The sequence below is a fragment of the Oncorhynchus clarkii genome, chromosome 13 (genome assembly GCF_045791955.1).
Source record: "Oncorhynchus clarkii lewisi isolate Uvic-CL-2024 chromosome 13, UVic_Ocla_1.0, whole genome shotgun sequence".
Classification (NCBI taxonomy): domain Eukaryota; kingdom Metazoa; phylum Chordata; class Actinopteri; order Salmoniformes; family Salmonidae; genus Oncorhynchus; species Oncorhynchus clarkii.
This window is the reverse complement of record NC_092159.1, coordinates 43553859-43579350: the sequence shown is the minus strand read 5'-3', so window position 1 is coordinate 43579350 and position 25492 is coordinate 43553859. Positions and strand designations below refer to the sequence as shown.

At 40.5% G+C, this 25492-nt stretch overlaps 1 protein-coding gene across 1 annotated transcript; it reads right to left on the bottom strand.

The window, feature by feature from the left end:
* Nucleotides 1-1150: 1150 nt before the first annotated feature.
* Nucleotides 1151-24862, bottom strand: LOC139364817 (carbonic anhydrase-related protein 10-like). The gene is made up of 9 exons (XM_071101942.1): nt 24439-24862; nt 22220-22294; nt 15953-16098; nt 7299-7484; nt 6448-6543; nt 6235-6307; nt 3851-4005; nt 3534-3708; nt 1151-2383 (listed from the first exon to the last, which is right to left on the bottom strand). The coding sequence occupies exons 1-9, from the start codon at nt 24494-24496 to the stop codon at nt 2361-2363; spliced, it is 987 nt and encodes a 328-aa protein (XP_070958043.1). The 5' UTR covers nt 24497-24862; the 3' UTR covers nt 1151-2360.
* Nucleotides 24863-25492: the final 630 nt, after the last annotated feature.

Below are 25492 nucleotides of genomic sequence, written 5' to 3'. Positions count from 1 at the left end.
TTCAACCACAAAGATCATGTAGGTTTTCCAAAACCTCACAAAGAAGGGCACCTATTGGTAAATGGGGAAAAAAGCAGACATTGAATATCCCTTTGAGCATGGTGAAGTTATTAATTACAGTTTTGATAGTGTATTAATACACCCAGTCACTACAAAGATACTGGCGTCCTTCCCAACTCAGTTTCTGGAGAGGAAGGAAACCGCTCAGGGAATTCACCATGAGGCCAATGGGGATTTTAAAACAGGCTGTGATAGGAGAAAACTGAGGATGTATCAACAATATTGTAGTTACTCCTCAATGCTACCCTAAATTACAGAGTGAAAAGAAGGAAGCCTGTACAGAATACACATATTCCAAAACATGCATCCTGTTTGCAATAAGGCACTAAAGTAATAATACAAAGAAAATGTGGCAAATAAATTAACTTTTTGTCCTGAATACAAAGCATCACTGATTAACAATCTCCGTATTTTCAAGCATGAAGTTGGCTGCATCATGTTGAGGGTATGGCTGTCATTGGCAAGGACTAAGGAGTTTTTAAAATTAAAATAAACGGAATAGAGCTAAGCTTTCCAACAGACACTGGGAGACAAATTCACCTTTTAGCCGCACAATAACCTAAACACTAGGCCAATTATACACTGGAGTTGCTTACCAAGACAACATTGAATGTTCCTGAGTGTCCTAGTTAAAGTTGACTTAAATTGGCAAAAAAATCTATGGCAAGACTTGAAAATGGCTGTCTAGCAAAGACCAATAACCAGAGCTTGAAGAATTGTAAAAAGAATAAAGGGCAAATATTGTACAATCCAGGTGTGCAAAGCTCTTAGAGACTTACCCAGAAAGACTCACAGCTGTAATCACTGCCAAAGGTGATTCTAACATGTATTGACTCAAGGGGTTGAATACTTTGTGTTTTATTTTCCATTTAATAATAAAAAATACAAAAAATGTTTCTTCCATTTTGTTTAGATCGTTTCCAAAAAAATTACAATTCAATTCATATAAATCCTACTTTGTCAGGGGGTGTGAATATTTTCTGAAGGCACTGTATATACTTACCTCAACTACCTCGTACCCCTGCACATTGATATGGTATATTGGTACTTCCTGTATTTAGCTTCATTCTTGTGTGTTATTTCTCTTGTGTTTTTATCTTCTTGTTTTACTCTGCATCGGTGGGAAAGAGATTGTTAGTAAGCACATCACTCTAGACCTGTTGTTGTATTTGACACGTGACAAATACAATTGTATTTGTTTCGTTGCCACAAAACGAGGAGATTTACCCTATTTAATGAGAAATACAATTCCCAGGAGAGAACGCACACACACACACACACATACAGTCATGTACACATGTGCGCACACACACACACACACAAACCCACATTGCCTGTAACGCCATACACAGCTCTGAATCGAAAATGAGGATAAATAATTGATAAGGAATGCCTTGTGACTGCTTAAAGAATTTGCAGACAAATCACGTCCCATGCTCTATTCAGTGCTAGACAATATACAATTCTTAAACAGCATATACTATATAGGCCTTATGTAAAGTGTTATTTTATCTTAGATAATTCTCTGAAACATGTTAATTGGGCTGCTATCATTTAAATAAACAGTGAATGAAATTGTAAACAATTAAACTGAGAAAAGGCAAATGGCCCAAAATGGCTAGAAAAGTTTAGTAAATACAGTATAAAATACTGGATCTACCAAGTCTATGGCTTGGAGTGTTTCCTGACTATGTGGCCTGAACAGGAACATCTCATGCCCTGGTGTTTTACTGGGGTCCAGAGTTTTTACTGGTTAGGTCACATGGTCAGGAAATGTTTCTGCATTTGTGACATTTATTCAGTACACCTTTTGCTTGTGACATGGTTATGTAGAAGCTTTCATCACCAGAAGCACCCTCTTATCATATTCAGATTCTTAGCTTGTTGTTAGATCTGATGGAATGCTGTTGGTATCAAAACACGTTATGGTTGTATCTGTGATTACATTTAGCTCATTTCAAGAAGTGTTGGTCCTTTGGGTACTCAAGTGAATCTGATGTTGGTGATGATGTCATAAAAGAGGTCCTCTTTGTCTCCACTGCAGAGGTCAGTAAATGGCGGAGCCTGCTGAATTTCCATACAGCCCATTTCCATAAGCTCTATAAAATAATTACATTTGTGCAGCCTTAAAAGTTACACTTTTCAATCTATCCTTGTCTTACTTTGCGATCTCAAACATATTAAAAAAACAGCCTCTCTGCTGATAATGTAGTATTTCCACATTCAAATAAAGTCTTGAGAATCAGGATCCAATATTTAGTTTTCATCCTGTTGTATTGTACAGCTTGTTCATCTTTTTCCTACTTCAGAAGCCACTGGTTTACTGGAAAGAGAACAAAGAGATGTGGAGTTTAGCATGAACTGCTTGAACTGGAAACACAAAGGCAATGCTTGAGACATAGAACCTACAAAGAAACTGTTCATTTTGAGGGACAAGGCATTTCTCTATAGACATCTCAGAACTATAGAAGACTGAGAAAACATAGTTTATTAGGTACACCCATGTGGTACCGGGTCGGACCCCCCTTTGCCTCCAGAACAGCCTGAATTCCTCAAGGCATGTAAACGTCACTCAATTGGTATCAAGGGACCTAATGTGTGCCAGGAAAACCTTCCCCACACCATACGCCATACACCACCGCCACCAATCTGTATCGTTGACACCAGGCAGGATGGGGCCATGGACTCATGCTGCTTACGCCAAAGCCTGACTCTGCCATCAGCATGACACAACAGGAACTGTGATTTGTTGGACCAGGCAATGTTTTTCCACTCCTCAATTGTCGGAGATTGTTGGAGATCGCGTGCAATTGTTGGAGATCGCGTGCCCACTGGAGCCGTTTCTTCTTGTTTTTAGCTGATAGGAGTGGAACCCGGTGTGGTTGTCTGCTGCAATGCCTTTCTGCACACGACTGTTGTACTGCAATGTTATTTACTTATTTGTGGCCAGCCTGTTAGCTTGCACAATTCTTGCCATTATCCTTCGACCTCTCATCAACAAGCTGTTTTCGCCCACAGGACTACAGCTGACTGGATGTTTTTTGTTTGTCGCACCATTCTCAGTAAACCCTAGACACTATCATGTGTGAAAAGCCCAGGAGGCCGGATGTTTCTGAGATACTGGAGCCGACGCACCTGGCACTGACGATCATACCACGCTCAGTCGCTTAGGTCACTGGTTTTGCCCATTCTAATGTTTAATCGAACATCAACTGAATACCTCGATGCCACTGTCTGTAGGAGCGAACCATTTTTTGTGAATGGGGTGGTGTACCTAATAAACTGATCACTGAGTGTAAATATTGAATTTCTAAAAACACAAACCGGTTTCAGAATACAGTATGTGCAGTTTATATTACAATGACAAACTTCTTTCTCACAGTCTGTTTTTACCAATACCTGAATTTTACCGGAAATGTTCAAGTAACCGTGTTGATTGAATAAAGATCCTAAACAAATGCGTTCAGACACACCTCGATACTGGGGCCTCAGGGCACGGTTGTTGGGGCAGTCCCGGCCCTGCTTGCTGAAGTTGATGTTGGTGCGGATACAGCGCTGTAGGAGAGGCTGGGCGGGCCGCGTGTTGTCACTCATACTGAGGAATATCTTATATGGCTCATTCTGACTTAGCAGTCGCAGAGAATGCATCTAAAGAGGCGGCGTGAGAGAAAGTTGGACAGATAAGGTTTATGGTAGATCATCTACAGTCTCAAATACGGCCAATTATCAAGTAACTTCTGGCTAACATGAGTTACTGTTATTATTGAGTCCATGATCGAGGGTGAGTTACCTGCATCTGTGTGACGTACACAGGTTTGTTCATGAGGATCCAGGTGGCTGTCTCGAAGCAGGGCGGGATAGTCATGGAGCCCTCGTATGTTATAAAACGTGTAGTGTCTGGATATAGATCTGCTATGTTGAGCCCCATGAGTAAGAATGCGTCATCTGGAGGTGGACCAAAACAGAGGTAATCAGATTCATACTGTACCATCCTCAACACTTTCTACACTGTATTACAGAATAATAATAACACATTTCATTTGTATAGCGCTTTTCATTACAGTGTTATCGCAAAGCTGAGGCAAAAAGTAATGAGAATAAAATAAAAATTACAATAAAAATCAAGGCAGGAAGTAGCAATAGTAGGCTAGTTGCTAAAAGGACTTTCCAGATTAGGTCTATAAGAAAGACAGTCTGTAGAAATGTGTTTAAAGACCTGTTTTAAAAGCTCTGTTTGATGGAGCGGCTCTCAAATGGTCAGGGAGAGTATTCCATAGGCGAGGGGCAACGGAGCAGAAGGCTCGGTCCCCCATAGTACTGAGATGTGTCTTGGGGACTTGAAGCAGTGGTGAGTTGCTGGAGTGGAGAGTGCGAGGTGGCTCATTGATATAAATTTTATTGTTGATGTAGATGGGACTCAATCCATTCGAGGCTTTAAACACTAGGAGGAGGATTTTAAAGTCAATCTTATAGTTGACCGGTACCCAGTGGAGTTCAGCAAGGATGGGGGTGATGTGGGCTGACTTCTTGGTCCTGGCAGGACTCTTCTGGAGAAGTTGTAGCCTCTGAAGTGATTTGGTTGAAAGGCCACCGAACAGAGCATTGCCATAGTCGATCTGGGAGAAGATGAAGGCGTGGACGGGTTTCTCTGCATCTGGCTGGGCAATGTTTCTTAGATGGAAAAATTATGTTTTGCAGATATGTTTTATATGGGCATCAAAGGACAGAGAAGGATCAAACTTAACTTCAAGGTTAGAGATGACAGAGGACAGATGGATGACTTAACCGTCACTAGTAGGGCAGATGTTTCCAGCACTGGTGACCTGCTTGTGTGTCCCAATAAGCATAGCCTCAGTCTTGCTGCTGTTCAGCTGGAGGAAGTTCTCTTTCATCCATGCCCTGATGTCATCTAGGCAGCTGCCAAGTTTTGCTAGGCCTGAGATGGTGTCCGGATTGATGTAAATATATACTTGGGTATCGTCAGCGCAGCAGTGGAAGTTGATGTTACAGATTCTGAGGATTTGGCTGAGAGGGAGCATGTAGATTAGGAACAGAATAGGACGCAAAACGGACCCCTGTGGGACACCGCATGTGACCGTAAACTCCACCGATCTGGACTCTCCAATCGGGATGTATTACTTCCTATTGGAGAGGTAAGAGGAGAACCAGTTCAGAGCAGTTCCAGAGACTGCAGTGTGCTCTCTGTGATGCCGCAGGAGGATGTTGGGGTCAGCAGTGTCAAAAGAGCACTGAGATCTAAGAGAAGTGGGGAGGCTAGGTAATCCAGATTCTGCAGGCATCAGAAGGTTATTGGTAACTTTCACCATAGCTGTTTCGGTGCTGTGCAAGGACTGGAAACCTCACTGGAAAAACTTGTTCAGTTAATTGGAAGACGGATGGGATTGAAGCTGGTTTGCAATCCCTTTTTCCAATACTTTTGATTGGAAGAGGTTGGAGATTGGCCTGTAGATAAGAGGTCAAGGTTGGGTGTCTTCAGTAAGGGGGTGACTGCATTTTGTTTTGACGAATGATAGTACCTCCCCAGTCAGCTGGGACTTGTAATACAGTTTTACATCCAATTATTATAGTAATAGTATAGTACTATAGTATTATAGTAATTATAACAAATAAAAGGATGAATAGTGATTTATTTAATGTAATTTGTTTAATTTAATTAAATGAATGAAAAAGGACTGAAAATTAAATTAACCAGACTTAATGAAGAGCATAAAACTGAAAGAAAAGAGAGTTTGGGTAGAAGCTGTTAATACTAACTATAGCAATGTTACATAATTGTTGTCTTTAAAGGAATGCCAAGTTTCGACATTCTGAAAGTGCCACAGAGTTATTTCTGTCGGTTAGAAACAGGAGATGACTCAAGCATCTCTCAGGGTTGGGGGCGGTTTCAATTGTTACACATCTTATTTATTGAACCAGGAAGATCACATTGGTAATGTAGCTGATTAATTCAGAAGTTGGAATGAATTTCACTCAATCTCTGATTAAGTCCATCTCTGGCAACCTTCCAATTAGCCAAATGAATTCAGTTTCTAGATATAATTTTTTATGACGGATCCAGAAATGGAACTGACTACTAATTCTATCTGTGACTACGGTAGATTTGACAATGTGTGTGCATAAACCCACAAATCTTAAATGCCTGAGGGTGCTTACGTTTGTATGTTATTCTCGTGATGGTGTCTCTGTTCAGCATGCGATTCAGGAATACATTTGGAGACTCGGATATCTGAGAGGGATGAGATGTAAAGGAACATGAAATATTCATCATCCGCAGCACAGTCCCATGGGATTCTGAATATAAAGACCACTGTCACTACAATAGAACACCACAGAGAAGGAGATTGTCTGCATCAAGCACAAACTGACCTTTATGAATATGGACACAATAGCTACGCCATTGGGGCTCTTGGCTGCCTCACTGTAGTTGGCATAGAGTTCCTGGTTGTAGTGTATAAGTTGCACCTGTAAGTGAGGCGAGATAAAGACAAAACAAACAGGGAGTTCTTCATTTCCTGGTGTTAGACCATATGAGATAGAAATGTGAATTTGTCTTGCACATGAAAGCATTATGTCAGATTAAACTAATCTTATCCATCCAACCCTCACTCGAAGATAAACTCAAGAAATTCAGGAATGTTTTACTTTCACACGTATCTGCTCAGTAGAGTTCCAATTTAGAACGGGATTCAGCTCTAATTATCTGGGCAGCCGCTTACTTTGGCAACATATCTTCCTCACTTAAAAATAGTGACTGGAAAGTGTTTGCCAAATCTAATTTCAATCGAGACAGACAAACTCAGTTTGGTACCCGATAAATTTACTGCTTTTACTTTGTCATTATAATATCGCCCTCCTCCACTGAAAAAACTCACTGCCACTAAAAACCCACTGCCACTTGTCGATCCAGCCTTCAATTACATTGTTAGGGTGCAGATTGCTGATGCTCTTCTAGCCCACCCTTCAAAGGCCCTGTACATGTGATTAGTGGACTGAGTGATAGAGGTAGTCCAGCATATTTGATCATTGTCCATTGTTTGAGGAAATCTTCCACACAAACAAGCCTCGGTAGGGCTGTGTAAAGCAGTGAAGCCTTAACTGTAATGCAAGTGTGATTGAATTGAGCTCTTAGTCTAATGAAAGCAACTTTCCGTGGATTGGATTGTTTATAGACACAGCAAAGATAATCCCTCTCGGCTCATTGGCTCGTTCCCTCTCACCTCTGCAGGGAAGGACTGTCCATTGAGCAGGTGCTCCGAGCCCTGGCCGTCCTCGCTGCCGAAGTGCAGGCGGATCTCCTCCAGCCGGTGACTGTAACCCAGAGGCCCACCGGAGATGTTCACCAGGTGAGCCTTGTCTGGCCGCAGCGACACGTGGCGCCCTGTGTTGTACATGGTGCCTCCCATCTGCACAGAGAGGAGTCAAGTGAGGTGTGGTGGATGTGTGGTAAAAGAGAAGGGGGAAAAGTTTCTCACCTGAAAGACCTCTACAGAAGAGGAAATGGAGATAACTCATTTAATACACTGAACAAAAATATAAACGCAACATGCAACAATTTCTAAGATTTTACTGAGTTACAGTTCATATAAGGAAAATCAGTCAATTTAAATATATATAAAAAATAATTAGGCCCTAATCTATGGATTTCACATGACTGCAAATACAGATATGCATATGTTGGTCACAGAGACCTTAAAAATAGGTAGGGTTGTGGATCAGAAAACCAGTCAGTATTTGGTGTGACCACCATTTGCCTCATGAACGACACATCTCCTTCGCATAGAGTTGATCAGACTGTTGATTGTGGCATGTGAAATGTTGTCCCAATCCTCTTCAATGACTGTGTGAAGTTGCTGGATATTGGTGGGAACTGGAACACGCTGTCATACACAAACATGCTCAATGGGTGATATGTCTGGTGAGTATGCAGGCCATGGAAGAACTGGGACATTTTCAGCTTCCAGGAATTATGTACAGATCCTTGCAGCATAGGGCTGTGCATTATCATGCTGAAACATGAGGTGATGGCGGTGGATGAACGGTCTCACCACAGTATCTCTTTTTGTTCAGTGTAATTCTTTATAATTTCCATTATGGGTAGAAAAAGAAATTGCATTTTCCCATTACTGCAATGTCAAATTATAATATTCTTCAGGCTTATAATCACAGAATAATCCTTTGGGATTGGCGGTTGGCCTGCAGTAAATGAGATTTTTAAAAAGTGGATAAAAAAAAATTAAAAAATTAAAATCATCTTCCAAATCTCACATCATTAAGGAAGCAGGTGAAATGAATAATAAACTGAGAAACCAACTCTCACGTTGTTTGAAGTGACACATTGAAATATCCAACAGGTAAAGGAAGACCTTCAAAACTTTGTTCCATTCTTTCATATAAAACTAGGATAACATCAAGACTTATAATGAAATGAGAGGGAGGTAAGGAGAAAAAGTGAAGGGAGGGAGTTCAGTGTTATGCCCGTGTAGATCTTGATGGAGTCATTCATCATAGGGTGATCCACTTAGTTAATTTATTCAGAGACAAAGGAATACTGAAAAATATATACAACAAATACTGCCGATGGTTAAATGAAGTAAGAAAAGCAATATATTTCACTTGACATGTATTTTTTTTATAGCCCTTTAAACAGGGGCCCGGTCTACTCCCTCTTAGTGCATAATGCATGTAATCAAATGAGCAAAATGGTGAGAGCTGAACATTAATTCAATTCCTCAACAGTGTTATGTATTATACCAAATCTTCCACTGACACATATTCCAATTACTAGGCAAAAGAAGCACTGAGCTGGCACTGAGCTGGCACTGAGCTGGCACTGAGCTGGTACTGGGGCCAAAACTTTGTGCATGAGAAGACGGCAATATGGGTTCGGAGTTGTAGGTTCTGTTTTGGGGATGATATAATCTCTACTGGCTAGTAAGCAAACAAATGTGATGAGGCCCTTTGGGATGTGATAATGTAGCTGGCTTGCTTTGTCATAAAAATATGTTTTCATTAAATCCACCAACGATTCACCAAACAGCCTTCAAAATCCTTCTGATAACCGTGGTGCATTAAAATCTGATAGACAAAGATATAATAAGAACATTTAGAGTACCCACTTAACAGTGCATTTAAGGTACAGAATGAGTACCTTGAATGAGTAAGTGTGTCCATATTTTTGACTGGTACTGTATATATATATATATATATATATATATATATATATATATATATATATATATATATTTTTTTAAATAGTTGCAGACAGATTTTAGGTCATATTACATTTTTTCACAGGGTAATGATATTTTTTTTATAGCAGCAGATGTTTAAAGTTTTTCAGTTACTGTACTCATCTTGTGTAGCAACCGACTATACTCTAAATCAGTGCTTTTATAATGGCTGGGTATGGTCACGTGGTCACTCAATCAAACCAAATGAAATCTCTTAACATAACTTCAATTTATTAAGAGTAGCATCTTTCAAATGCTCTCCATTCTGTGCTGTGACTATGTCTACCTAACAGGCAGAAATTCTGCAGATGAGCCTTAATTCTATTCAGATTCACAATGATCATTGATTATGACAACGCACACAATGCTCTAGCTACCTTGATGTATGTATTTGGACATAAAGTCATGCTAGAGGAGGAGCTGACACAACACTCCTGTTGAGGGATTTACCGATTTTGCTGTCCACTTTAAGCATTCCCAAACAGAGCATAAAAGCTGCTTACCATGAGCAAAAATCCCCCCACGCTTCATTGAGTTAAAAAGGCTTGGGACTAATTGCTGTTCTGCTTCAGTGAATTGAGTCCAAATATTGAGGGCTTACATTTTGGGGACATTTGATTTTAATTTGAAATTTGTTTTGTATCAGGTTAGGTTAAACTATTCCCATCTGCTGTACAGTGGACTGTCCCTCAGGCTCAGGAAAGTATTCACACCCCTTGACTTTCCACATTTTGTTGTGTTACTAAGTGGGATTCAAATGGATTTAATTGTCCTTTTTTTGTCAAGGAAGAAGGGCACCTATTGGTAAATGGGTAAAAATAAATAAAAAAGCAGACATTGAATACCCCTTTGAGCATGCTGAAGTTATTAATTACACTTTGGATGGTGTATCAATATACCCAGTCTCTACAAAGATGCAAGAGTCCTTCCTAACTCAGTTGCCGGAGAGGAAGGAAACTGCTCAGGGATTTCACCATGAGGCCAATGGTGACTTTAAAACAGTTACAGAGTTTAATCGCTGTGATAAGAGAAAACTAAGGATGGATCCACAACATTGTAGTTAACTTCTCTAGGGTAGGGGGCAGCATTTGGAATTTTGGATAAAAAGCGTGCCCAAATTAAACTGCCTTCTACTCAGGCCCAGAAGATAGGATATGCATATAATTGGTAGATTTGGATAGAAAACACTCTAAAGTTTCCAAAACTGTTAAAATAGTGTCTGCGAGTATAACAGAACTGATTTGGCAGGCGAAAACCTGAGAAAAATCCATTCAGGAAGTAGGAATGTTTTTGTTGTTGTAGTTTTCTATTCAATGCCATTACAGTATCCATTGACTTAGAACTCAAATTGCAGTTCCTATGCCTTCCACTAGATGTCAACAGTCTTTAGAAATTGTTTCAGGCTTGTATTAAGAGCAGTCTGAATGAGTGGGCCCTCCCGTGTCACAGAGCTTTTTCATGCGCGCGACCGAGAGAGTGCCTTTCTTGTTTACCTTTTATATTGATGACATTATTGTCTGGTTGAAATATTATCGATTATTTAGGCTAAAAACAACCTGAGGATTGATCATGAACATCGTTTGAAATGTTTCTACGAACTTTACGGATACTATTTGGATTTTTTGTCTGCCTGTTGTGACTGCGTGGATTACTGAAGAAAACGCGCAAACAAAACTGAGGTTTTTGGATATAAAGAGACTTTATCGAACAAAAGGAACATTTATTGAATACATGAATGTCTTCTGAGTGCAACCATATGAAGATCATCAAAGGTAAGTGATTAATTTTATCTCTATTTCTGACTTGTGTAACTCTTCTACTTGGCTGGGTACTGTTTGTAATGATTTGTCTGCTGGGCTATGTTCTCAAATAATCGTAAGATATGCTTTCGCCGTAAAGCATTTTTTAAATCGGACACCGTGGTTTGATTCACAAGAAGTTAATCTTTAAACCTATGTAAAATAGTTGTATCTTTCCTGAATTTTTATAATGAGTATTTCTGTATTTGAATTTGACGCTCTGCAATCTCACTGGATGTTGGCCAGGTGGGACGCTACCACATACCCTAGAGAGGTTAATCCACCATACTAACCTAATTGACAGAGTGAAAAGAAGGAAGCCTGTACAGAATAAAAATATTCCAAAACATGCATCCTGTTTGCAACAAGGCACTAAAATAATCCCGCAAAGCAATTGTTTGTCCTGAATACAAAGTGTTATGTTTGGGGTAAATCTAACACAACACATTACTGAGTACCATTCTCCATATGTTCAAGCATAGTGATGGCTGCATCATATTATGGGTATGCTTGTAATCGTTAAGGACTGGGGAGTTTTTCAGGATAAAAAATGAACGGAATGGAGCTAAACACAGGCAAAATCCTAGAGGAAAACCTGGTTAAGTCTGATTTCCACCAGACACTGTAGGATTTCTTTCTTTTCTTTTTATTTTTTTTTTACAAATGTTACACATTTTTCTTATACTTTGACAGAGTATATTGTGTTGATCATTGACAAAGAAAACCTCCCTGATCTTTGTGGTTGAATCTGTGTTTGAAATTCACTGCTCAACTGAGGGACCTTGGAGATAATTGTATGTGTGGGGTACAGAGATGAAGTAGCCATTCAAATATAAAGTTAAACACTGATTTCACATAGAGTGAGTCCTTGCAATTTATTATGTGACTTGTTAAGCCAATTGTAACTCCTGAACTTATTTAGGCTAGCCATAACAAAGGGGTTGAATACTCATTGACTCAAGACATTTTAGCGTTTCTTATTAATTTGTAAAAATGTCTAAAAACATAATTCCACTTTGACATTATGGGGTATTTTGTGTAGGCCAGTGACATACAAAGCTAAACATAAACCATTTTAAATTCAGGCTGTAACAGAACAAAATATGGAAAAGGTGTGAATACTTTCTGAAGGCACTGTACATGTCATACCTCACTCTTATGCAGAACGCAAGAATCTCCCATTATTTTATCAATGAAAAGTAAATTGCAGTGACTGCCCTCAAAACAGTGAGAATGGGAGGTAGTTTTGGATTTCCACCATGTTTTGAGAAGAGAAGTTAGACTAGCTTTGATTAGATTATTAAATCCCCCATCAGTTTTCTCTCAGTTCCCTGGAGGCCCTCTACTGTCTCTGCCTGAAAAATACACATTTTACATTTACACCATTTAGCAGATGCTCTTATCCAGAGCAACTTACAGGAGCAATTAGGGGTAAGTGCCTTGCTCAAGGGCACAGCAACAGATGTTTCACCTAGTCGGCTCGGGGATTCTAACCAGTGACTTTTCGGTTACTGGCCCAACACTCTTAACCGCTAGGCTACCTGCCGCCCTCTAACTGTGGCCTTTACACTCTGAAGTGAGCTCCTCTCTGTGGGGAAACTCATTCTATGCAACGAGGCACGTCTACTGGCTCTGTTTCAAAGTTGGGATTTTTCTGATCCACAATAGTTGTATAATGGAGAGAATTTTGTCTCGGGCTAAACACGAGCAGCAGAGAGAATCTCCAGTAAACACACGTTGACAGAAACACTGCCTGTTCCTGGCAGTTCAATGCAGTTGGGGTGGTAAAGCAACAGAAGGCATGTTATTTGTTCCGCCAACACAGTAAGGTTACAACACGCGAAACAGGTACACAGAAATCCTCACAAAATCATGCACGAGAAGCGCACCAGTAGCTCCCCTTTTGGCTGGTTAACCATCATTTTGCAACATGAAAGACAACATATGCTAAAACATCGCTGCCAATAAAGTGTGTTTTCTAAATTCCCTGTTCATGGTGTCTGTTTGAATGTTGTGTGGACCTCAGACAACCCCTAAACATCTTTGTTAAAAGGATTCTCAGTACTTTTGTATAATTTGTATATTTTTTCATTATTTTATTGTCCTAGTTAAATTCTCTCTCAATAACTTTCTTCCATGATTATTGTATTTATTATAATTTGATTTAATCCTGTTCAAGTGTTCACCATTACGATATTATATACTTTATTGTACATTTAAATGCTCACTCACAGAGCTATGGGTAATTTAGGCTCCAAATGTCCACCCTGTTAGGATCCACCCTGTTAGGATCCACCCTGTTAGGTTCCACCCTGTTAGGATTAGGCATCTGAAAGTCAAACTGGTAGAACACAAAAAGGTCCAAAAGGCACCGCAATGAAGGAATGAGTCACCAAAGGAGCATGTCTTTAAGTGGTGACACTCCATGTGAAGCCTGTCAGAATGATGAATCCTCCTGTTATTTGACCCAACACTCATCTCACCCACCTTACCTATCCTTTAGTCTCTGTCACTCCTAAGCCACTTTGTACACCCTCCCTTCCTTGAGGATTCAAAGTCTGGGATTTGAACATAATTGAAGCTGTGACAGACTGAGGACATTGAAGTCCTTCAACCTTCGAAAGGAAGGTCACTTTTATCTTATCTCAAACTTGTCTCATGGTAATAGCAGGCTGTTTTCTGGATAAACAAAAAAATAAGGATATTCTAGCCCTGGATTACATTACATGAAACAGGTTATGCTGTATAATTGCACCAATATTTTCAAAGGACCGACATTTCCCAACTGACAGTTTTCCTCATGGGTGCTTTGCAAAATGCCAACTTGTTGCCTACTAAATGTTTTCTATGAGCAACTGTTTGAGCTTTACTAGGGTAAGTTATTGAGAAACTACGTCTTCATGAGTGAATTTGGTGACAGTGTGTGTGAGTGAGTATGGCTTTGTGGACATCATGGGAGCAAGTGAGATAGGAAATGACTAATGTCCTGCTATTGACTGTCGCAGCATCCAAATTATTACTAAATGTCAACACGTTGAAGTCAATTCAAAGATGCTGTGAACAGAACCATTTATCAAGCAAAGGCTTATCACCACAGTTTCATGTTGTCTTTTTTCATGACAAAGATTGCCACACTAAATCGCTTCTTCGGATTAATTGTCTTAATCAAGTATCTAAAATGCAAATTGCTATTCAGTCGCTGCCTGAGCATACAAGTTGAAAATATTTCCCTAACATTCAAGTGAAGTGAACAAATACACTTCCGTAAAAGTGCAGTTTTTGGAGTGCAGCAACTGCATGTTATCGTTTGATCTTTGACCACAACAAGTCTATTTCACACTTTCTCCAACATTTAAATGTCTTTACAAAACAGGTTCCTCAGAATCTCAGCATCCCCTCCACCTGAGCATCCGTCTCCACCTGAAGTTTTCTGTGGTAAAGTGAGACTCCTCCACAAGGTCTAACATCCCAAGTGCTTAATAACAAGATGGAAATTCATTTACACCTTTTTCAAGCAACCGCCTTTCATCAAGCTGTAAATCCAAGCTCAATGTTAATCAGGAATAACATGTGTTCTATTTGTGTGTGAGCTGAGTTCGTTTGCGTGTGGTGCTGTATGTAGTGTGTAAATGGCACATGACAATATTTAAAACTAAAATAGTGTATACATCTCAATAAATAGCTGCAGGAAAAGAGGCAGTTAACTGGGAGAGTAAACATGTCCATCTGTTGATGGACAAATATCTGGGAGTATCGAGTAGACGAGCTGTGGCGAATGTAAAAACATCCTGGCTAACTTCATGTATCCCCTCTCCCACAGTCCTCCCACAGACACACGCCAGCACAGATGGCCCAGCTCTCTGCGCTCTCGCTCAGCAGATGCACACTAGCATTAATCATAAAACAAGACTTACAAAGACAATTTAACCCTCTCTTACATGTACTGTTCTTTGCCAATCCTCCCTGGCTCCTTGTGGTAGTTTTCTGATTCAAACTAAATGAGAGTACTATTCATGGGAATCAAATGTTGGGGGAGGAGGTGGGGGGGTGGGGGAGGTGGACTGTCTTAATCAAAGGGTTTTGTCCTCTGAAAAATGGCCACCACATACATACCTTACAGTAAGTCAATTTTCATTCTTACACAACACTGCAAAGAACCAAAAGATACATAAATAAAATGTAATTGCATCAAATAGGCTCGGTAATAGTTCATTTGTCCCCATTTAAACTACAGTACTGCGTGTAATTCTGTTGTCGTTCTCATTTTACATGATTAGTAATTTCCCCTATTCCCTAGTGGACTTTATGCCCTGTGGTGAACGATGGTCATGCCCCCTTGTCCCCAGCTTGCAGCTTGAGCTTGGGGCATCCTGCCATCACCCTTTGATAATGTTAGTGAAATCCTACAATAAATACTATCTGCTATATGGGTCATTTGATGGGATCGGGATGGGAGAGATTCAGAAGGCAACTGTGAAAGCAGAGCATGATGTACAACTAAAGGAGAGCCATGGGGCTAGATAGCGGGGGTGTTGCTAGAGGCATTTAGAAAATTGACCCTGTCTGTGTAGTCTAAAGAATTCTGAGTAGAAATCTGATGTTACTTCATACTATAAATCTATAAATGTTTATTCTGTAAACAGAACACCTTGTTTTGATGATGGCTGAGCATACTAGTCCTCATTACACATTATAAATATAATATGAACACACACAACTGGAATCCAATAATAGCCTGCAGATTATCAACGTCTCCTGAAGTTGTAGACCTGATGCCCTTCAGATCTACAAGCTCAAGAGTCATCTGGGAGTTCAAGATCAGGCTTTCCACAATCTCCTTACCTTGCTGCGTCCGCCTGTGTTGAGACGTAGAGGGGTGAGGAAGGGGTCAAAGATCATGTGACTGGTCTCGATGTTGACCGGCGACTGCCTCTTTCCCATGGCACACAGGTTCCAGGCGGAATTCACTAGCCCCCAGAAGGATGGTACTGTGGACAACAAGCACAGTTCAATTTCCTTTATCATGTGGATGTCTAATATCGCGTTGATGTGTGAGATGAGTAAGTTCTTAAACTATAAACTTGGACTATAAAAACTTTGACGGGAACCACTGAGGAGGAAACACTGAGTAATGAAACGAAGTAAAGATATCCCTTTAAAGTCCTTGCCTTACTGTAACCGAAACAGCAGCAGTTAGAGTATGGAGTATGCCATCAGCACAACATTCCATATTATGATTGTACAGTACTAGGAAAAGCTATTTTGAGAAAAGGGCACGTGAGTAATGCCAAAGTTGATTATGTATGTATGTATGTAGATACTACTATGGATTTAGATAGAATCCCTCTATATTAGAATCAGTTTAAATGCTTCCAGAATCTGATTTAAGATAATCTTAGTTATCCCTCCCTCGTTACTTGCACGTGACAGAAGGGACTGGGGAGAACCCATCCTCTCCTCTTAGTAGGGCTCAGAGCCTGGCAGTGGCACAGGAGCAGGGCTGATGTGACAGATGTGGCAGGCCTCAAGAGTGCCATCACTACTCCTTTCTGACACGCGTGACGTCACCCAGCTGTGATTACATCACGTGGGTCGGCTTGAGTGGAGAAGGCCGCCCAGCTGTGAAACAGATGAGGGTTCAGGACTTTTACACTCTCTCCCTTAGCACAGGGATTAGAGGCTGATACTCATCTGGACTGCTGGATGGAGACTCCTGGGACAACCAGTACTTTTTCATTGCTTAATTCATGGGCAAGGGGCATGCCTTCTGGGCAAAGCCCAATGGTGGTTATGGACTATCAGATCAGCGCCACAACCCCCTATAGATATTTCTACAATAAGAGAAAATCATGACTAGGAGTCAATTTCAGCTAAAGAATCAGCTAGTGAATCTGCTAGTGAATCAGCTTAAACTAGCAAATAAGCAATGAATTAGCCACCCTAAGCTGATCAGTGACCTATATTACAAGCTGATCTTGGCCAAACTACTCTTAATGCATGATCATGAAATACAGTAGATGAGGATCTGGAATGATGTTGGAATTTCTGAATGTCAACTAATTGTTTACCAGTTGTAGCTGCACGCGTAAAGGGTTCAATATAGTGTTAAAAAAATAAATAATTGTAAAATGATCACAAAATGAAGCCTAGGCATTTTTAACTAAACTATCATTGTTTTAACAATTGATCCAGGAAAAAATGTACACTGTTGTTGATAGTTTCGAGGCAGTATTTTGGCAACAATTGTTACTTTTGCCCAAAAATGTGGTCATGTGACATATATAAAAGCCTTTGTGTCCTAAAACAGTGATGTAACTGTGTTGTAATCCCACTCAGTGACATTTGGTGAGCACAACAGTCGGAGGAAAGAGAGGATATGTCAAACTGAGAACCATGCTCAAAGGAAATATAAGGTAGCACTACACTCAACTCATGGCAATCTAACTGTTGGATTAAATAGTTCATCACTTTCATTGCTTGTTGGTTTGGTGGAGCAAGAGCGATACAAACGTCTAAAGAAATGACGAGGCATTCATTGTTAAGGATGCTTCATAGGGCAGATTCAAACAAACGTGCTTGTTTTAGCAGGGAAAGGTGCTTAGAGGTGCTCCTAGACATTACTGAGGCTGAGCAGGAAAGACACCCATTTGCATTAGAAAACTCATCTAGAAAAGTATAAGTATGTCTAAACCCTCACGTGTGAACTCTCACCCCCTTTACCCATGCTGCCTAGTGTTCATGATCTCTAGTCCAGTACAGGTATATTATTGGATCAGGTAGCAGGTGCATGCAGCAGGTGCAATGCAGTATGTCCCAGCCAAGAGCTGAAAACCAGACCCTACAGTACAACTACCTCTAGGGAGACTTCACAACACGTGTTGGGATATGCAGCTAATTGAAGTCTAGAGGTTTTTTTCCAGAGCAAAATAGTCAGGACATAAACATAACGTTACAGAGAACAAACTAAAATTAGAACATAAATGTCAATGGGTCTGGAGAGACCACTAGGACTGAGGACTGGCCAATTCACAGCAATCACAATTCACAAAATTCACTCTGATTTCATATCAAAATGACCAGGGAAATCCTCCCCTCAGATCGTAGGGATTACATTTCCAATTTTCCAAGCAGCGTAAACAAAGAAGACAAAATTGAGACAGTTTGCAATCTATTGAACCTGCTGGACTGTGCAGACACTCCCGACTCCAGTGTATTGCCTTCCTAAGGTCCTGTGGATATAATTAAAGTGGAGGAATAGCTGATGATCCATCATGCAGTTAACATCAGAGAGCAGATGTCTTGGGACGTGGGAGAACTACAGATGGAACTACAATTAGTTCAAATCACTTTGTGTTGCAACTGCGATATTGTCTGCCAAATACTAGGACACGGTAGACCTTTTCACACTCAGACAACCGACTCATGAAAACTATAGGCTATGCAGTGTGAGACAATCAGAGAGTAATGATGAAGGGAGAATTGTTCTTCAACAAACAGTGCTTAAAAGCGTGCTGTAAGCCAAGGGGTAATTCCATGGAGCAATTTATTTAAAAGGCAGGCAGGTGTTTTGTGTATTGGTGGGCAGGTAGCAATATCAATTCCAACGTGGTAGCCTGACAATGTACAACAACTAGCTAGGTTTCCATCCAGTTGGTGACAGATTTTCATGTGAATATTCTAAAATCTGCATAAAAACAACATACACATTTTCTTACCAGAAATGTTTCCATCAAGTAACGGCCTTGTAAACGCACGCACAGATAAAAGTCTGTGCGTGAGGACGTAATGCACATTAAAACAACTTTGGCGGTTCAATTTCCATGTACTGAATAAAGAAATACACGTTAGATGGGTTTCCATGACATTTTCAACTCTTCCGATTCAAAAGGTTGAATGTAAACCTGGTTACTGACAAGCTTCTGGTTTGACAGGATAATATTCCTAGGTCTAGACCCTCTTATCATCATAGAGGATTTAACACCATCTGCTGTAGGAGGTTATTTTGCTCAGCCCTCAAACAAATCAAATCTTACTTTGACAAAGGCAAGGAGGAATAAAGCCACTGCTTTTCTGACCTTTCTTTTGAGCATCTTCCTTTATCACCGCTGTAAATTACTTGGTTGGCTCGCCTATAGATGATTTGGGTTGTTAAAAGTCTTAAATGTCAGCCATAATCTAGCACCTTCACATAATGTTTTAGCTTTGAAGACAATGGTGTAGCTAGTGTTGCTCCAATAACAAACCTTTCCGCTCATCCTCCGACCGCCATACCCGCAGGTAGAAATACAGCAGCAATATGCTAGAACATATGTATGTTCATCACATTAGTCGGTGGGTGGGAAAATGAGAAAGAGGGGCTTAACATTATTATAGCTCTGAGTGAGAGCGAAAATGTAAAATACGGGTCCTGTGAATATGGCCTTTTAATACCATTAGAAGATTATTGAGCGCATAGTAATCATAATTCTATTCTAGCCTCTTCCCATTCCATTTAAATTCCCTCATAACCCTTTGCGTGGGAGGGATTCTGTTTCTTCCTTCCGCACTTCTTTTTTTGCCCCTCAGTCTTTGCAAGGGCGTCTGTGTATGTGTGTGTGTGTGAGAGAGAGAGAGAGAGAGAGGGAGAGAGAGAGAGAGAGAGAGAGAGAGAGAGAGAGAGAGAGAGAGAGAGAGAGAGAGAGAGAGAGAGAGAGAGAGAGAGAGAGAGAGAGAGAGAGAGAGAGAGGGAGAGAGAGAGAGAGAGAGAGAGAGAGGGAGAGAGGGAGAGAGAGAGAGAGAGAGAGAGGGAGAGAGAGAGAGAGAGAGAGAGAGAGAGAGGGAGAGAGAGAGAGAGAGAGAGAGGGAGAGAGAGAGAGAGAGAGAGAGGGAGAGAGAGATAGCTGGCTGTGATCACTAACTTGGTGACCTACTTTCCAAGACTGCAGCACATACAAATAATAATACAGAGTTATGCTCCTGTAAGAATATACAGAAGGAAGGTGATGCCTTTGTTTCTGACAAAAGGTTCAGTTGAATTGAAATCTGTATCAAAAAGTTAATGGGCCAAGGCATAATTGCACTCTTCTTGAGCCTGTTTAGATCAATTTGATTTCCTTTCTATTTCAAAAAGTAAAGTCTTTAATTAGATGGCTCCAAATGTACATTCTAGCTGTATAGTTCCCTGTTTTCATCAAAAAGAGCTTGAGGTGAATGAATGTACAATAGCAAAAACATCCCACCAACTTGGCTTCCACCCATATGACACACGGCACATACACAGAGTCACTGTCACTTGCTGTGTGTGGATGTCTCCTCTCCTGTGTAAAGGTCTCTGTGGTGATAGACAGGAAGCTTCCCTGCAGCTAGGCCGAGAGGCTGAAAGGGCTCACCCCCTGAGTCCACACACTGATACACTAGCAGCAGACATTAAGTAAAAGGTCAGGGAGCATCCCACAACCTTCTACAAAAGACTTCCAAAGGCCTCTGTGTCACCTGCTGTGCTTATCTGTCACAGCTAATAAATAGGCATTTCTCCTCCTAGCCCTGCTGCCCTAAAGGAGAGGAGAAGAGAGGTTGAAACTAAGGTAATCCAATGACAGAGTTACACATGGAGCAGCTGAGGACAGTGCTGGCCCTCAAGGCAGCAGTTTCTGCTGGTTTCACATATCCTTATATGAGCCCATTGGCTCATCCAAATTTGCACCCTTCCTTAAGGCACACATAGACAATTGGGGTGGGATGATACCAGTATCGCGATACTAAGCAAAGGAAACAAAACACAAAGCTGATTTAACTTATTTAGGAAAATAGCACTAATGTTGGAAACAAACTTCATTATGTTGTCTTCCAGAGCAGGCACGGCTCCAGGACATAGTGACTAAGGGGGCAGTTGACATCGGTGAGGGGGCTACATTTTTGGGTGTTCTTGCATTGGATTTATATTGAATTCTGGTTATCACGCTATACCAAAATAAACATAAAGTTCAAATGCAGAGACTCCGAGATCATCGAGTGCTTTTGAAGTGACAGGTTGGGGCCGGAAACTGTAACCTATCTCCTTCTAGCAGTCACAAGGACAAATATTCAGCAGGAGGCAGGCAGGTAGAGGTGCAAATGAGTGTTGGAGTTTTTTACACAGCGCTGGGGTTTCAAAGATGACGCTGATATTTACAAATATATACATACAAAGTTCTGGCTTCAAAAATGTCAGCATTCAAAAGAAAATGAACAGTAAACTTGTAAGTGCAATGAAATAAAATGCAATTCAATAAACCAAAAGTTCTTTATCACAAGTGTTGCGCAGGTTGTGAGCTCTCCAAACGTTTCCAAATGAGAAATGGTATGAATGTATAATTATATTTAATGTTGTATTATTGAAATGTTACCAGACTACACTTGACTACACAGTTATATTGGTCATTCATCCTTCCTCGTTGAAAAGGTCTGAGACCTCTATTTTATTCAATGCGCTGCCATTCTTCTTCTGTATACTTGTATGTCTGTGCTCCCCTTGATTATGGAGTAAAGAAACACAGGGAGGGAGGAAGATGGAGAGAGGGCTGTGATAAACATTTCATAAGACCTGCAGTCAGAACAGTAGTGAACCTGAAGCTCCTGCTGCAGAGACAGAGAGCGGAGGAAGAAGCCAGCCCATGTCAATAACACTGCCCAAGAGCAAGAACGTTAGTAACAAGCGAATCCTCCCGGTTAACAAGAAATGTTCCCTTCCCAAAACAGAGAGGACTGTTTGGTCTGGCTTTCTGTTACGAAACAACCCACGGGACAAAAGCTGGATGAATCAACATTGTTTCCACGTCATTTCAACAAGAAATAATGACATGTGATGACATTGAACCAATGTGGAAAACTGATAGGACCATCTCCTTATTTAATAGTGGGCCATGTGGACACTAAGGCTTATTTAATAGTGGGCCATGTGGACACCAAGGCTTATTTAATAGTGGGCCATGTGGACACCAAGGCTTATTTAATAGTGGGCCATGTGGACACCAAGGCTTATTTAATAGTGGGCCATGTGGACACCAAGGCTTCTTTAATAGTGGGCCATGTGGACACCAAGGCTTTGAGTTCATGTGATGTCCGTGTTTGTTCAACATCTAAAATAATTACCTGGAACAAAGCTCCCTTGGACTGCATCTTTGTACGCCCACCAACCGTCATGAATCTTTGGTGAAATTAGCTGTGCTGCAGTAGGAAAAAAAACAAAAACACAGAAAATATCATGTCGCTGAAAATGATCATCAACTCACTTGTTAGAACACTATTAACTTTCACTTCTTAAGTCTAATATTACCTTTAAAGAGACAATGAGAGAGATTAGAGATAAAAACTGAATTGAGGCCTTGGCTTTTGTGGTCAGCCTGACCACATTAAAAAGACGTAGGGTTTGGAATGATCAAGTGGATACCTCCATTTAATAGGATATGTTGCGTTACGGTACAAATAGAATAATGGTCTGTTTACTTAAGACAGAAATGAAAAGTAGGGAGGTTGGTCCATAACCAAGGGAAGTAGTAAGCATTTCACTACACTCACAATAACATCTACTAACCATGTGTATGTGACCAATAAAATGTGATTTGATTTTGATTAGTTGTCCCCGACGCAACTCGAACACACAACCTTTGGTTGCTTTATTTGAATTATTTTTTCAGATTTTTCAGGGGGTGCTGAAGTACCCTCAGCACCCCCTGAAAAATCTGAAAAAATAATTCAAATAAAGCAACCAAAGGTTGTGTGTTCGAGTTGCGTCGGGGACAACTGTAGCATTTAAGCTAACACTTTCCCTAACCTCAACCTAATTCTACTAACCTGCACTGTAAATTCCCCTAACATTTGTCCTTACCACAAATGCTAACAGAAGAACAAGCAGCCTGTAATCAGAGCAAGACATCTAATACTTATTTTTTTAAACTAGGCAATTCAGTTAAGAACAAATTCTTATTTACAATGACGGCATACCAGCGAACAGTGGGTTAACTGCCTTGTTCAGACCGATTGATTTTTATCTTGTCAGCTCAGGGATTTGATCCAGCAACCTTTCGGTGACAGGCCCAACGCTCTAACCACTAGGCTACCTGCAGCCCCATTGGTCCTCCGAGATGCATTATACATTTCATCATCCAATTTGTATGATATTGTATGGCCGGGTAAGACATGTGATTCTACACGTCCTCCAATTCGTATGATATTGTACAATAGCTATTCCATTCTAACCCTAACCCCATAACATATCATACTTAATGGAGGGAAACAAATTTAGATCCCAAATCCTATGAATTGCCCTGAGGCCGAGTTGTTGTGGTACAGGTGGTAGAGCACCTGCCTCTGCACCACACAGGATTTGAGGATCGTGCCCCCTATCGTTCCTCTCTCTTGCTATATTGGTGGCAGGCAGCAAAGGGATCATTCCGGAGGTTTCTAGGGTGCTGGTTTGCAGATGGGCTCTGTGCGAATGGACAAGTCTCAAAGGGAGAGAATGCTGAAATGTGAGTGTTCTACTGAGTGTTCTACTGCCTCTATCCCAGGCCCTGGGTTTTGTGGTACATCACTTGACCTCTGCAATGCTGGATCTTGGGGTCAAGCCCCACGGTCAGCTGTTCTTCCCACTAAACATCATGTCAGCGGTCATTAGAGTAAGAACATAAGATACCATTTATTGCTGTCTGGCAAAAAGCAGAAATGAAACATACTTGAAAAGTTCCATCTATTGACAAATGAGTCTCTGTCATAGCTTTACTTTTATTTTTTCCTAGGATGCAGACAAGATGTTCGATGTGTTTGCGATGATGTAAGATGTGGGTAATAATATCCATGCAACATGCAAAGAGCATCTGTATGTGGAACACGCCCAATGTTGAATCTAATCTCAGCATTACAAATTTGACAGGCGCAAAGAGATTTTGTAAAATGTTCTCTCATTGGTACCAAATTGGGGGCGGGACAAAACAAATCTATAATCCTAAACACAAATAGCCTATTATATAATATTATGACTAACATTCAAGAGAACGGCTAGATAAACAACGATTACAGTAATTGTGTTGCCAACTCACGCGCAAGTGGAGTAAATATTTGCTTTAGTGACCTTTAAAGACCTGTCATGCTTTAAACCTACACTGAAACAATTATTGGTAGACAGCTGCAACACCCGTGCCCTACATTGCACGGTTTACAGTAGGAACCGTATCACCAACAGAAGACTATTCTGTATTTCCTTATCCAAATACATTTAAATGTTTCACAATATTCTGGGGTTTGTTCAAGCCCTGAAGATCATCACTTCATCTCATGTATTACATTTAATAACCGCAGGCTTCAAGGCTTACCTGATGTACAGATGAAATATGCTTGAAAAATCAAAAATATTTCCCAAACGATATGCATTCTTCATTCATTCCAAATTAATTTTGCAAAAGCTTAAATATATTAATTGCAAAGTTTGAGTTCTTAACGATGACAAACTTTGACGAGGCATTTTCCCCAATCCGTCAACGATCCAAGGTGTCACATTCAGAGTGTTGCGCGCTCTGCCAAAATGGTAGGTCAAAAGAACGCGCGCCAAAAACCACGACCGCTCAAAACACGTAATGTGATCCATAAAAAAAGATATATTCTATAATTACGACACGATGCCGTAGTTCGCTTCGCCATTGAATGTGTTTGAAGACCGAGTACAAACTAAAGCTACATGACTGGCTATCTTTGAGTGGACTCAACTTGTCACTGCGTGCGGCAGACCATCACCATGGACAGACTGGTCTCGTGGACTAGACGTAACATAGTAAACGTAAGTACGGGACAATCAAATTAGTATAATACTGTATGTTTGGTATGCTTACATAAGATACTAGGTTACTTAAAGCAAAAATGAAAGGAGGGTGGTTGGTTGGTCGTGGTGGATGATTGAGTCTAGCAACCCAAAGGTTACATGGTCAAGTCTTATCACAGACAGCTTTTGCGATTGAGCTAATTAGCAACTTTGCAACTACTTACTTATTTTTATGTACTTTGCAACTACTCAGTAGCGGTGCATGGGTAATATCACTGAGGAAGCCAAGGCAGTACAAAAGCCATATTACAACCTATGTTGTGATAATTGCGTTATTTGCTTTATAAGCTATTCGTTCATACGCCACCATGATATACAATAAGGAAGTGACAACAGTCACACAGTGGCGGAATAAATTCAAATACACATATGTTAGTTTTGTCACAAAACCGGAGAGCAACATCTGTCCAGTGAAGTCCACAGAGCAAATATTGCATGTAACAAACAGTTATATGACATGCAGCATGGTCAAGCGTGTTAATGTTTTCAACAGTTTACTAAACAACTACTGATTTAGAACCACAGAGTTACAGCAAGTCAGCACAAAGACA